Raw genomic sequence first — 14,828 nt, 5'->3', positions numbered from 1 at the left:
ATAAAATCTGAAATTTCTGAAAAATTAATGAAATGATTTTTTTTTAAAATATGAAGAAAAAAAATATAATTTTCAAATAAAAAAAAATTAAAGTCAAAAATTTAATTTTAACAGTTTTTTTTTCGATTTTTTTAAATAATTTTTGAATTTATTTTCATATTTTTTTAATTAAAAATAATAATTTTTAAAACTTTAAAAATAATTTTAATTTTTTAATCATGTGGACGGCCACGTGGCAGAAGTTGCACAGTCAGCAACTGCCACGTGGCAAAACCTATGCCACATCACCAGTGAAGTGGGGCCAGGGACATTTTTAAAACAAATTTTTTTTTACAGGAATGTAATTAATTTTTTTTTTTTTACAGGGACGAAAATCAAAATGAGCCCAATTTACAGGGACAATTTGCATATTTAAGCCATAATAGATTAATAATGTCTTTTTAAATGTTAATAAATAGGTTATTTGCAAGAAACTCATTGTACATTTAACTTGTCTATGACTATTGTCATGATCATTTTTATTGTTGAAAAAGTTTTCGTTATTGTTGTTATTGAGACGGGAAGTATCAAACCAATACAAACAAAACTATAAAGTGTGTGGTGCTGGTGGGTTGAGAGTGTGTGAGCCTACAATTGTATTACTTTATTTGTTAAATAAATCAAATATTGTTATTATTTATTATTTATCTCTTTTTGGTATTAATCTTTCGGTTCCTATACGATATTATCAAATAATTTGAAGTTCGATCGAAAGTTAAATAAAGATAGAAAAAATTATTTCACTTAAAATTAAACTTGGGGTAGCTAAATATATACTATTAGGGGTAGCTAAATATAAAAATATACCCACTCACTCAGAAAAATATTTTTTTTGGGGGTAGCAAGGGCTACCCCTCCCTTGTACTACCGTCCGCCCCTGATCTTGTACACGTTAAAAGTTACCTTTGACATAACATTAAGCACTCAAAGATATCCAACACAACTAATCAACCTTACGTGTGACCGAGAAATAGTAGAAGTTACACCAGGAGTACTCTTTAGTTCTAAAAAAATTTATATTTGCATATTTCAAATTGAGTATCCTTATGTTGGCCTTGTCAGTGACAACATATATGATATAATTTAAAACATCAAAGTCAACAACCTTATGTGGTGTCGAATAAGCAGTCCAACAAAGATTTCGAGATTGATAGACATGCAAATTATCAGAATTTCTACATGAAACCACCAAGGCAAATTCCTCCGAGCCTTTGGAAAAAGCAAGCAAGACTTGGCACGAAAAAAAATGGAAAGCAACTTCGAAGATTGAGTTATTGATTAGCATCTTTCTTCTTGTAAATGGATTAATAAGTATAAATGAATTATCTTTTCGTGTCATGATGAAATATCCGTTAGAAGACCCATGATAGGCAAATCGGAAGTAGTTATTGATCATCTTTGAGTGATAAACTTTATCGTGAGGTAAGCTCAAGAAGTTGAAAGATTTCTTAAAAGCGCACCTTTGGACAAGTAACGGTTCTTCGGATGCCATGAAATTCCTCCAATAAATTTTATGAAATTCTCGCCAATTTTTGCATACACTACCAAATTGAATGAGGTCATCAAAATCTAGATTCTTCAAAATGATGTCAAGCAAATCCCAAGGAAGTTGACAGTTCTCTTCTACCTTCTTCTTTTTTTGTCCTTTGTATCACAACAAACGACGATGTTAGGTAATTTTCAAACTTTTTTTTCTTTCTATATTTCTAAAACATGATTTTTTTTTTATTATTATTATTATGGACCCATAATATCATAGAAAATGAGGAGATAAAGAAATATTATTTTCCCATTTTTTCGAAACAAATATCAAGACCAACATATAAATATAATACAATATAATTATGTATTACCCTTTTTTTTTTTTTATGTTTTTCTGTAAGTAGTTTAATTTCCAATCATGCCTAGTTGCTGTAGTTTAATTTCCAATCCAACCTAGTTATAGCTTTGCAATGAATAGCCGGTCCCATTTCCAGATGGAATGATAGGGTTGTGTTAGGCCTCAACAACAAAGGTAAAACTTTTGTCATGGACCAAATATTTAATAGTGTGAATGCTAGGTCGTATTGTGGAAGCAATGTGTTGTATAGCTTAAGTACAATGTCAAATGAACTCGCCACCTCGATTCAGTGAAAAATAAGCAAGGGTTTCCGCATCTTCATGAATGGGTGTGGGTAAAGATAGAATTGATTTTTGAACATATTTGTAAATATATAATAGAGATGTATCACAACACAAGTGAGTCAAATTTTCCCCCAAAACATATGTCAGATTTCAACGGACAGACGCCTAGAGTATATAATATAAAAAAATATCAACATAATCATAAAAAAAGTAATGTATTATGGCATAAATAATATAGGAAAAAAGTTTATACTACTATTTTATGCCATGAATTTAGAAAAATAGTTTATTCTAATCTCATTTCATCTTCTTTTTATTTAAGGACCTCTTTGAATCTCTTAATATCACTAATTTACATATAAAAAATCAATAGTTCTCTAAGAAAATAAATAAATAAATTATTAGTTTTCAAAATTTAATATCAGATTCTCATTAGTTTTCCAAATTTAATCAGATTCTCATTAGTTCTCAAAATTTAATATCAGATTCTCGTAAAATGCTTGTTGTATTGTAAGGCAAAGGGAAAGGAATCACTATTAATTTCATTTTCGAGAAAAATATAATGGTAAAAAAAAATCATATCAAAATTCTATTATAAAATCGGTTGATATGCTTCTCCTCAATGTGCCACAATCCACGACAAGAAATGCTACAACTACAAGCTAGGAAAAAGTACATTAAATCCTCTATACTATCTCAAAACTTGTCCAATAATAACACCGTAAACCATTAAATCATGTCCATTTATTCGAAAATCAAAAGAAAAACAAATAGAACAAGGTCCAACCCAAAGTGTAGGGTAATAAGCATGCTACTCAACGAGAGTATAATCTACCTCATATTGTAGATGTCTAAAACACCAATCTATGTAACGTTGTTTTGAGCGGCAATAAATAGGATGTGGAAGTTCACTACGTTTAAAACCAGGAATAATGAATTCTGGCATTTTTTTGTTATCTCCTTTATACACCGTGTATTTGCCACATGGAACATCGATGGCATAGATAGAATTGTTCTCATAACCCCACATGTGCGGGTTGCTCAGTGCATAATACCTTTTCGGCGGAACACAAAATATTGCAATGTCAGCCAAAGATTCCAACTTGACATAATCCATGGTAGAGAAGTCTATCTTGTACACGTTATACGTTACCTTTGACATAAAATTAAGCACTAAAAGATATCCATCACAACTAACCAACCCTACGTGTGACCAATAACGACTAGAAGTTACACCAGGAGTACTCTTCAGTTCTAAAAAATTTATATTTGCATATTTCAAGCTGAGTATCCCTATGCTGGCCTTGTCAGTGACAACATATATGATAGAATTTAAAACAGCAAAGTCAACAACCTTCTGTGGTGTCGAATAAGCAGTCCAACAAAGATTTCGAGATTGATAGACATGCAAATTATCAGAATTTTTACATGAAACCACCAAGACAAATTCCTTTGAGCCTTTGGAAAAAGCAAGCAAGACTTTGCAGGAAAAATAACTGAAATTAACTTGGAAGACTGAGTTATTGATTAGCATCTTTCTTCTTGTAAATGGATTAATAAGTATAAATGAATTATCTTTTCGTGTCATGATGAAATATCCGCTAGAAGACCCATGATAGACAAATCGGAAGTAGTTATTGATCATCTTTGAGTGATAAACTTTATCGTGAGGTAAGCTGAAGAAGTTGAGAGATCTCTTAACAGCGCACCATTGGATAAGTAATGGTTCTTCGGATGCCATGAAATTCCTCCAATAAATTTTATGAAATTCTCGCCAATTTTTGCATACACTACCAAATTGAAAGAGGTCATCAAAATCTAGATTCCTCAAAATGATGTCAAGCAAATCCCAAGGAAGTTGACAGTTCTCTTCTACCTTCTTCTTTTTTTGTCCTTTGTATCACAACAAACGACGATGTTAGGTGATTTACAAACATGTTTTTTTTTCTTTCTATATTATTATTATGGACCCATAATATCATAGAAAATGAGGAGATAAAGAAATATTATTTTCCCATTTTTTTTAAACAAATATTGAGACCAACATATAAATATAATACAATATAATTATGTATTATCCTTATTTTTTGATGTTTAATTTCCAATCCTACCTAGTTATAGCATTGCAATGAATAGCCGGTCCCATTTCCAGATGGAATGATAGGGTTGTGTTAGGCGTCAACAACAACAACGGTAAAACTTTACTTAATAGTGTGAATGTTGGGTCGTATCCCGGAAACAATGTGTTGTATAGCTTAAGTACAATGTCAAATGAACGGGAACATCTTCATGAATGGGTGTGGGTAAAGACATGGGTTCGTGAAAGTAGGATTGATTTTTGGACATGGAATTCCCTATGAAAATAGTGGACAATATATATGACTAGAAGGAAGATTATTTTTGTGCATATAAGAAACTAAATGGTTGGGTGAAAAGGAAAAAGAATTAGATAGTTCATGATTTAAGCTTTGGTACACTAAAAAAGTTAGATTGAGGGGGTTGATAATGTTGTTATATACAGTAACTCACTCATGTAGGAAACTCATCTATTATCATACCTAGCTACAAACGAATAATAATATTTAAACAAACAGCAGACAGTTATTTGTTGGAGAAATTGTATTCAATTTTGCAAATAACACACTGGAAGTGAGTCAAAATTTCCCCCAGGAAAGTGTATATAATAATATAGAAAGAAAAAAAAAATCAACATAATCATAAAAAAAAAGTACTAACCATTACTATGACCTCCTCGTACTGGTTGTCGAATTGGAAGTGTGATACGACGATCCTTCATGTAGGCGTTGAATCCAAAAATTAAACGATTATGCCCTTTAAGTAACTTTTTCATCCTTCCTTTGAAATTTTGAACTGGAAGTCTGGTGATTCGATGATCATTCATCAGGGTCTTAAAAGCATCTATGTCTTTTATAAACTCTTCATACTCTTCCCTCTTACCATGAAACACAGATTTTACTTCCTCCACAAACCCCAGAATTCCATGTTCATGTTCGTTTGCCATGGAGATTCAGATCCGATCCGATGCGATGCGTCTGTTGTTGTTGTAAAACAAAAACTCAGCGCTAGATACGAGATAAGAAGGGTTATTAAAAAAAGAACAAGAAACCGACCGACCCAACAACCGTTCCGCTTTTTTCTTTTTAAAAATTTCCTCACAAATAACACATAAGAATAAATTTAATTTAAATATTATATTTGTTACATTGTTGATGTCATTGAAAAATATATGTTTGGATTTTTTTAATAAGAAAAAGATATGCATAGTTTGTTACAATATAAAGGTGAAAAATATATATAAGTATAACTTTTTTAGGCATCTATACTTATATTTTTAATTAAAATCTAAATTTTATAAAAATAATTATACATATTATATTATGCAACACTAAAACAAAAAGTATAAGCATTAGTGTAATAAAAAAAAAAACATAGCGGATCTAATTGTTAATATCCTTGATAAATCAAACATGCCATAGATCCGATCATAATTATGTTCAATGCTTTGTTTGCTTCGCTATTTATTCATAATTGTTACACATGTTTTATTAAATATGTTTTAAGTTAGACCAGAATTGGAGATGAAAAGGCGAGGTTAATGTCCTCAACTAAGCTCATAATATTTGCTGACAACCGCGTTAACGACATATGCTCATTGCTCAGACACATAGAATTGCGGCATCTCCAAACCCACCACAAACATGCTGAAAAAATAATGGTGTGAGTACCTGAGATGTTCCCTCCCTAAGCCAATTAGCAACACAATCTTCGTCAAAGAAAGCATGATCAATAAAACCCATATGCTGCCAAATATTTCTAGAAAATTTGCAATCACGAACGCAATGAAAAAATGTCTCATTATGCAGCCCACAACGAGAGCAGGTTGCTAAAGGAGCAATATTACAATGGTTAAGCAAAGATAAGGTGGGGATAGAGTTGTGACAGGCAAGCCAGATGAAAAACTTGAATTTTTCAGGAATTTTAAGTCTCCAAATCCAGGACCAAGAAGAATTCAAGTTGGTATTATTGTTCGAACCAGGAAGAGAGAGAAGCCATTTGTAACCACTTTTGGTGGTATAGACTCCATTCTTGTTGAGAGGCCAAACAAAAGCATCCTCTATTGCGTCATTAAACATAATTGTGGCATTGTTGAAGAAATCGGACACAGCTTGAGGGAGAGTGGTATACATCAATTGAGCTCTATTACCACTTAAGGTGAGAACGTCTTTAACAATGAGATGAAGATCATGGATGTCTATGATGGGGATTTGAGATCCAAGAATGCCAAAATCACTCCAAAGGCTGAACCAGAAAGAAGAAGAGCCAGACCCTACGCGCCAAGAATAGCCATTTTTTAGAATCTCTTTAGCACGGATGATGGAAGACCAAATAGGGGAACTGCTGCTGTTAACAGATGCATGAAAAATGTTCGGCCCTGATGTATATTTGTCAGACTCATACACAAAATTTACCTGCAAAAATTTTGTCTTTGAAAGATAAAATTTCAGCTATTGATTTAAAAGGTGAATCAGTTGATTTACTGGAGGAGGAGGTCGAGGACCTTCATGGTTTTTCTGAGGAGTTGTTTTCATTATCGCGCTTGAATTCTAGTATTTGTTGGCAACAATCGAGGATGCAATGGTTGCGTGAAAGGGATGCAAATTCCAAGTTTTTTCATTGCGTTATGTCCAGTCGAAATACTATTCCTTTCTTTTTGGTGAATGGGGTGTTGGTTGAAGGTGTCAATAATGTTCGAGTGTAGTGTTTTCCCATTTCTCTACCCATTTTCGTCCTAGTGGTGTTGTTCACCCCTCTATGGATAATGTGCACTTTCGCACTTTGTCTCGTGGAGAGGGGGCTGGTTTGATTAAGCTTTTTTCATTTGATGAAGTGAAGGCAGTAGTGTAGGATTGTGACAATTTTATGTGTCCCGGTCCTGGCGGTATATCGTTTAGTTTCATTAAAAAAAATTGGGACCTTCTGAAAGACAATGTGATGCGTTTTTTTGCAAGAATTTCATAGGAATGAGAAATTGGCTAAGGAGATAAATAGTACCTTTATTGCTCTCATTCCGAAGGTTGACAGTCCTCAACGTTTGAATGATTTCCGCCCCATTTCTTTGGTGGGAAGCTTGTATAAAATTTTGGCTAAGGTGTTAGCTAATAGACTTCGGTCAGTGATTCCTTAAGTTATTTCTTGATGGGATTCTGGTGGCTAATGAGATAGTTGATGAAGCTCATAGACTCAAGAAGGATCTTTTACTGTTTAAGGTGGACTTCGAAAAGGCATATGACTCTATTGACTAGGGTTTTTTACAAAATGTGATGCTGAAAATGGGGTTTTCGGCTCTTTGGAGCAAATGGATAAAAGAATGCATTGAGACGGCTACCGCTTCTGTTTTGGTAAATGGCTCTCCAACGGATGAATTCTCTTTGTGGAGGGGATTGAGGCAGGGTGACCCTCTTTCTCCTTTCCTATTTCTTTTGGCTGCAGAAGGTTTCAATGTGTTGATGAATTCTATGTCAGACAATAGTTTATTTGTTGGTTATAAGGTGGGTAGTAGCACCCCTGTTGTTGTGTCTCATCTTCAATTCGCGGACGATACTCTTATTTTGGGTGAGAAGTCTTGGGGCAATATTCGAGCTATGCAGGCGGTTCTCCTTCTCTTTGAAGCTCTATATGGGCTGAAGGTGAATTTTTCTAAGAGCCAGTTGGTTGGGGTTAACGTGTCAGCCTCCTGGTTAGCGGAAGCAGCTATGGTGTTGAATTGTAAGGTTGGTTCCATCCCTTTTGTGTATCTGGGGCTTCCCATTGGTGGTAATGCGAGGCGGTTGGCTTTTTGGGAACCATTACTTTATCGAATTAAATCTAGACTATCTAGCTGGAACTCCAAACATTTATCCTTCAGCGGTCGTCTGGTTAAGGAGGTTACTGGTTTGGGGGTAAGGAGAATTAGGGAGTTTAATAGTGCGTTGTTAAGGAAGTGGTGTTGGCGGATGTTGGTGGAGAGGGAGAGTATGTGGTTTAGGGGTGCTGTCAGCGCGGTATGCCTTGTCAGAGGGGCGGTTGCGGTGTGGGGGGCGCAACTCATCTTTGTGGTGGCGTGATGTAGAGGTGTTGAGTAGGGAGGAGTGGTTTATGGATAATGTTCATTGTGGTGTTGGTAATGGGGAGAATACTTGGTTTTGGTCGGATGTGTGGGTGGGTGAAGTGTTGGTAAATAATTTTCCTTTCCTCTTTTCCACACAAATATGAGCATGTTGCAATGCTGAATCGGTCTCGGATATATATTATTCAGCATTGCTTGTTGAATTCAGAACTAAAATAACTAATGATAATTGGAAGGCAATAGAATTTCAGTGGCTGCATAGATAAACTGAATACAGTGAAAGGATGTGACTGTGTCAACATTTCTATATCATTATCTCTACTTGCACATTCAAAAAGTGCAATTAATTTATTTGTTAACTGTACATAAACAGTTTGTCCTGTCTAAACCACAAAGAAACTATTTCTCTACCCATTTTCGTCCTAGTGGTGTTGTTCACCCCTCTATGGATAACGTGCACTTTCGCACTTTGTCTCGTGGAGAGGGGGCTGGTTTGATTAAGCTTTTTTCATTTGATGAAGTGAAGGCAGTAGTGTATGAATAAAAATACACAGTATGTTTAATAAAATAACTTCTTAATAACATATTTTTCTTGACATCAAATTTACCTAGTATTCTCTAGTAACTGATTTAGGATTTGACTACTCCAAAGAAAGTACTCCGGTTGCTAAAAAAATAAAAAATAAAGATTGATATATATTTCATGAATATTTTTTGGGTCTAAGTATATTAATTGATTTACCTACTGAACTCTGGATTCAATATATGCATACACAATATCAATCATTGATTCAATATATGCATACTCTAGACTGCATTGCTCACTTCATATAATATACTGCATTCTAAGTTTTAGTTAGTGCTTACAGATTGATTTTGATCATCTGTTGTTGATGCCGGCGATTTGCTTGGTACCGGCCGAGAATAAGGAACAGGAGATGGTTTTGGAACTATTCTCTTCGCTCTGCCAGTTACACGTCTGTTATCCATCCACAGACACACAAAGATGACAACAAAAGTTAATCACTTTAAATAATGTCACTTGAAAGAAAAAGTTGCATTGTTTCATAGAAAAAGTATAGATATTATCAATATTATATAGTAGAGATTTCGTGGATTGCACAAGTCATTGGTAGAAGACTTTTTATAAAATAGATAAAAATAACATAGCTTAATGTTTATGGATCATATCATACCCAAGTTTTTTAAATTCGACACATGCTTTGTATTGGAAGGGGATCTCCATCAGAGCAGCCAAAGCAAAAGCTGCTTCCTTTTCAGTTTCGCTTGTGTTTTTCGACATGATTTTCGTGAAATTTACAAACTATAGAAAAAAAAAACAATATTGTGACCAACTGATGAAAAAGATAATGTATCAGTTATCTTCGGCCAGATGTTGATCATTAGATTATATGATGCCTTACACTCACCGAAAAGAGTTGCATCAAAGTAGAGTAATATCGGACGAATTAAAATAGGTTATGACTTAAGACAAACGTTTTGACTGTACTATTTCTTAGTAATACCTGAAAATTGTCAAAATCGCGTGTGGTGTCATCAAACTTTTCCATGTCTGCCCAAGGTCCATCACCAACTCCGACCAAAACTATAGCAAGTGGATATTTACTGTATCGTAGATAAAGAATGAACATTAACATATATGATGCACATGAAACTGTTTCGAACTACTATAAAAACAGAACAATAGGAAAAGAATAAATAGCATCATATTAGTCGCTAAATAATGAAAATTGTATTCATGATTTCTAAATTAAATGACATCTAGTCCATCAAATTAGCTACCTTGCATCAGCAATTGCTTTGATAGTTTTCTCTTCTTGAGGACTGAGTTCATTATCATCATAGTCTACACTTCTTGTAACCTTAAAATTCAACAAATTCATAAGATTATGATTTGCAAACAGTTGAAGAAATTAATTAATGTAACATTACATATACCTGACCATCTGCGATGATAACCAAAACATGGAATTGGCCATGACTTTTCTCGACTATGTCTATTGCAGCCTCAATCACCGGTGCATAAGAAGTCGGTCCTTCACGCAAATTCCAAAAATATTCCTTCAGTCACGTATCTTAAGAAAAGACAACAATCTACATATTTTAAATTTTGAGAGCAATACTCATAATAGATCAAATTCTACTGACGTAATACTGAAATATCAGAATCATGGTAGCTTGGTAGGGGAAATTGTTATGGTAGTCGAAGATTCATCCCTAACTACGATTATACATTGTTTTACCACACATAACTAACAAAGCTAGTCTAACAATTGCAATATAATGAATTGATTGATTGTAATAAGCTTATTAGAATAAAACTATGTAAAAAGTGAAGATATAATAATAACCTGAGAGTTTCAAGTTTGGAACAACGTTTTTGTAGCAAGCCAAAACTTCTTCAAATCCATGGCAAGGTGAATGATCACTATGAAAGCTGAATACTTCTTTATCATGTGTGGTAGCTGTATATGTAATGATAAAAGTTGAGCCATAACTTGAATTGCAAAAACATTAATTACATTCTTTCTACATATTCTACTCTAAGGACACTAGCTAGACTTTACCATCACCAAAGCCAAAGCATGGAATCAAGTTGTCTTCATCAAAGGGAGCTAAAGTCTTGCCAACAATTGATATGGCCTTCTCATATGGGTTTGGTGTATCTCCAATTGCATGCAGGCTTTTCTTGTTGAATGAGACTTGGCCTTAAAAAAAGAATATATTGACTTTATAAGGGAGCATTCAGAAGAAAAAAAAATCATTTCAAAGAACAAATGCAAACTAATGTTTTAAAAACCCAACCGATTGAACCGTGAACTGACATTGTCTACGATTCAGTTATTACACTGATTTGTTTGGCCCCAGTTTCATTTCAGTTCAAACGGATAAAAGTCGTTGAACCATAGTTGATAGGTCTTATTATTGACTCATGTTCGGTTCGATTTCTAAAACATTGATTATAACCATGCATAGAAAATTTTAACTCTTAAATGGAAAGATGGAATCACTTGTCTAAAATTTGTTCATGTACATGAACATACCAGTCCATTCATTACTCTTTGTAAAATCAATTCCAAGGATGAGATTTGATGACTCTAAACCTTCTTTCCTCAAGGCTGCAGTAACCTATTAAAAAAGGACAATGAAAATTAAATAATATTGGTTTTTATCTCTTTTAAAAATGAAACAGTGATTTTTAATAAAGAATGTCCTTTTAATAAAGTTATTAGTACTAATTAAGCAAAAAGTAACAAGCATAGCCATATTGTGGTATTCCTTTTTCCCTTTAATTTAAATTTAAATAGAAAATGTTATGCCAAACACACTAACATCTTAATACCAAATGAGTGGTCCATGGTTCAATAGTTATTACTTCCATTAACAAACACTTTCATTGCAGAGTTTAAAATCTTTAAAGTTGTTGCTATATACTTAATGTGGACCTATATGCTTCCAGTATGTTTTACTTTATCAAACTTTTTTCCTTAGCATGTTTAACCCCTTATGCTAAACCAACTTTTTATGTTGCTCACTCTTATATATAAAATTTTATTTAAAAAAAATAAAAATAAACTCAACTTTTTTTTTTGACAAGAAAAATAAACTCAACTTAAAATTTAGTTTAGGCCAACAAATGTATTGGACCGACACCAATTTTGATATACAAGTTCTCAATCAAATTTTGTTTCTGAAAGATTTTCATAACTTGTACTATACAAGCAAAACTCAGAATGAAGCAACAAAAGAAACAACAAGAAAAGTAATTCTTGTTCTTTTTTACATGATTTAATAAAAGTAATTCTTTTTTCGACGCAAGCAAAAAAAAATACTGATTAAATTAATAATGACTAATATTTGAGATAAAAAAAGTAATAGAGAAAATTATTATACCTGTTCAAGAGTTGTGAAGTTATCTTGAATCAAAGCATACTTCATGAGAGGTTTCTTGGTATTTGAACTTTGTCCAGAATTATATGTGTCCCAAAACTTGATTTCTTAGACATTGAAGCAACTTGTTGTGTAAGTGGTAATGGGATAGGTTCATGAACTGGAATGTTGGACAATATTCTTCCTCCTTTATCACTCCTAGAATTTTGAGGATTACGCTTTTTACTTTTACCCAAGAGGTTTCCCATGGAATCAAGTTCGACTAGGTTTTCTTTTTGTTTGAAGGGATTTAAATTGGTTTTCTACATAATGAAAGATTTAGAGGTATATATATATATATATATGTTTAGGTGAGGTTTAGCATGGGAAAGCTACTTTTTTCCCACCATGGGAAAGTTAGTTTTTGACCATTAGATCAAACCAAGAACACATCCTTATCATACTCCCTCATCACTAGATTTTGTAGTTTTATTATTTTAAAAACAAAAAATATATTTTGAAATTAAAATAAACATTTAAAAATAAAAAATAAATTTAAAAATATGGAAATAAATTTTCCAAAATTTTAAAAAATATAAATAAACTTTTTGAAATAAACTTGTTTTCAAAAAATTTAATTATGATTTTCGAAGATTAAATTTTTGTAATTTTCAAAAATTAATTTCCATATATTTTTAGAATTTTTTTATTTCGAAAAAAATGTAAAAATTTCTGAAAATATTTTTTTCGTATCAATCATACTTTTATTTTTAGATGTTTATTTTAATTACGAAATATATTTTTTAATTTTAAAATTATAAAATCTAGTGATGAGAGAGTATGATAAGGACGTGTTCTTGATTTGATCTAATGATCAAAAACTAACTTTCCCATGGTGGGAAAAAAGTAGCTTTCCCATGCTAAACCTCACCTGAAAAAATATTAATTATGTACTATATCTTGGGGTGGCATTTAGCCTAGGAAAGAACATTTATTTCCCACCATGGGAAAGTCCATTTTTCCAGCACAGCTGTCAGTTATAACTGGCTATGTCCAAAAAAATAAAAAACTCAGTTTTGTTTTTTAATGTTATTTGTAACATTACTGCTGCACCTCCCATTTTTTCACAACAGCACATAGTATATCTCACCCACTTTTAGTACTGAAGAATTAAAACATCAATTCTTCTTCTTAAACATTCCAGAACAATGCGAAATAACAAAACCCAGGAAAAAAAAAGGCTTAACATATCCAAAGTATACTCTCCTACTATTGTTCAATTGAAATTTCATTTTAAACATCAATTCTTCTTCTTCTTTTGTTCGATTACTTAATAATTTCAACAATGGTAATTTTGAGGATGCCATAGTGTTGTAAATATGGAATTGAAGAAAGAAAACAAAATTACAGACGGTGGAAAATAGAAATTGCGAATCCAGTATGGAATATCCACCAACCCCTTTCTCAAAAAATTGAAATTGAAAAAGAGATAATAAAGCCAATTGAAAGAACTACAAGGTAAATAAATAAATTAAAGGCTTTAAATAAAATTGAAAGTTGTGTTTTAATGGAGTTGGGTGAAGAAGAAGTGGACATTGTGTTAGTGTTGGTCATAAAAGGTAATAATCTTGAGAAAGATGGTTCGGTGATGGTGACGACGTCGGAGAGGGTGAGGCAGACGGCAGTGAGGAGGAGAGGCCCTTTGAATAACGACGGCAGCAGCGGAAGGGACGGCGGTGAGGAGGAGGGCGACAATTAGTTGCAAGGTGGGTTTATGAAAATCATCTAATAAAGCGCAAATTGAGCCCAGCTTGAATTATAATAAAAAAAATTACTTGTGGGCCCGTCGTTTTTGTCACATGCACTGTTACAAAAAGTTACCAAGAGGTTGCCGGGAAAAAAATTGAGTCAATCTGAACCATTCATTTAAAATAATAATATATCAATGCTTGGAAATAGTACTTTGTCATGGTGGGAAAGTATTCCCTCTACCCACCCTAAATGCCACCATATCTTGGTATCTGATTCTATTCTTGACACTTTCTTTTGCTTGCTAGTTTTGTACAATTATATTCTTCTGTCTTTGCCTAATATAAGATGCTAAATGATATAGAAGCATTTATATACCTCAAATATATATATATATATATATATATATATATATATATATATATATATATATATATTTGAACTTTTATTACAAAAAATAAAGGTTAATAGTTCTTTACCCCCTGTAATATAGGTTATTTCCGATTTTCCCCCTGTAATTTTTTTTTATTTAACCCCTGTAAAAGTTGTTTTGATTTATCCCCTAACAGGCCAAACAAAAATCAATTTTATTTTTTTTCAAGAAATTTTCGTTTTTGTTTGGCCTATTAGGGGGTAAATCAAAACAAATTTTTTTCACAGGAGGTAAATAAAAAAAAAATTACAAGAGAGGAAACCGGAAATGACCTATATTACATGGGTAAAGACCTATTATAAATCCAAAAATAAAAATTGTGAAAAAATAACTATTTAGGACATAATCTAAGATATTATAAGACTTTGGCTTGATTATAGATTTTGTTTTTTTGGCAGATGGCTTGATTATAGTTTTGATTCACTGTTTTCACTCATTCACAAAATTGGTCTCTCATTATAAAAT

The 14,828-nt window shown here is 32.6% G+C and overlaps 1 protein-coding gene across 6 annotated transcripts; it reads right to left on the bottom strand.

The window, feature by feature from the left end:
- Window positions 1-2,723: 2,723 nt before the first annotated feature.
- On the bottom strand, window positions 2,724-12,539 carry LOC11438890 (E3 ubiquitin-protein ligase RGLG4). 6 transcript variants are annotated; one of them, XR_003013116.2, is made up of 11 exons: window positions 12,206-12,538; window positions 11,356-11,440; window positions 10,879-11,019; window positions 10,663-10,776; window positions 10,250-10,347; window positions 10,094-10,173; window positions 9,817-9,916; window positions 9,487-9,614; window positions 9,158-9,269; window positions 4,900-5,216; window positions 2,777-4,056 (listed from the first exon to the last, which is right to left on the bottom strand). XR_003013116.2 is itself a non-coding variant. In XM_039835292.1 (10 exons), exons 1-10 carry the CDS (start codon window positions 12,248-12,250, stop codon window positions 4,036-4,038), a joined length of 924 nt encoding a protein of 307 aa, XP_039691226.1. In that variant the 5' UTR covers window positions 12,251-12,537; the 3' UTR covers window positions 2,777-4,035. The 6 variants fall into 6 exon arrangements, 5 of the variants coding, with proteins under 5 accessions (XP_003620904.2, XP_039691226.1, XP_039691227.1 ...); XM_039835292.1 differs by lacking the exon at window positions 4,900-5,216 and having other exon boundaries at window positions 12,206-12,537; XM_003620855.4 differs by lacking the exon at window positions 2,777-4,056 and having other exon boundaries at window positions 4,899-5,216.
- Window positions 12,540-14,828: the final 2,289 nt, after the last annotated feature.

Source organism: Medicago truncatula, chromosome 6, assembly GCF_003473485.1.
Source record: "Medicago truncatula cultivar Jemalong A17 chromosome 6, MtrunA17r5.0-ANR, whole genome shotgun sequence".
In the NCBI taxonomy this organism is placed as follows: Eukaryota; Viridiplantae; Streptophyta; class Magnoliopsida; order Fabales; family Fabaceae; genus Medicago; species Medicago truncatula.
This window is presented reverse-complemented; position numbering and strand designations above follow the sequence as displayed.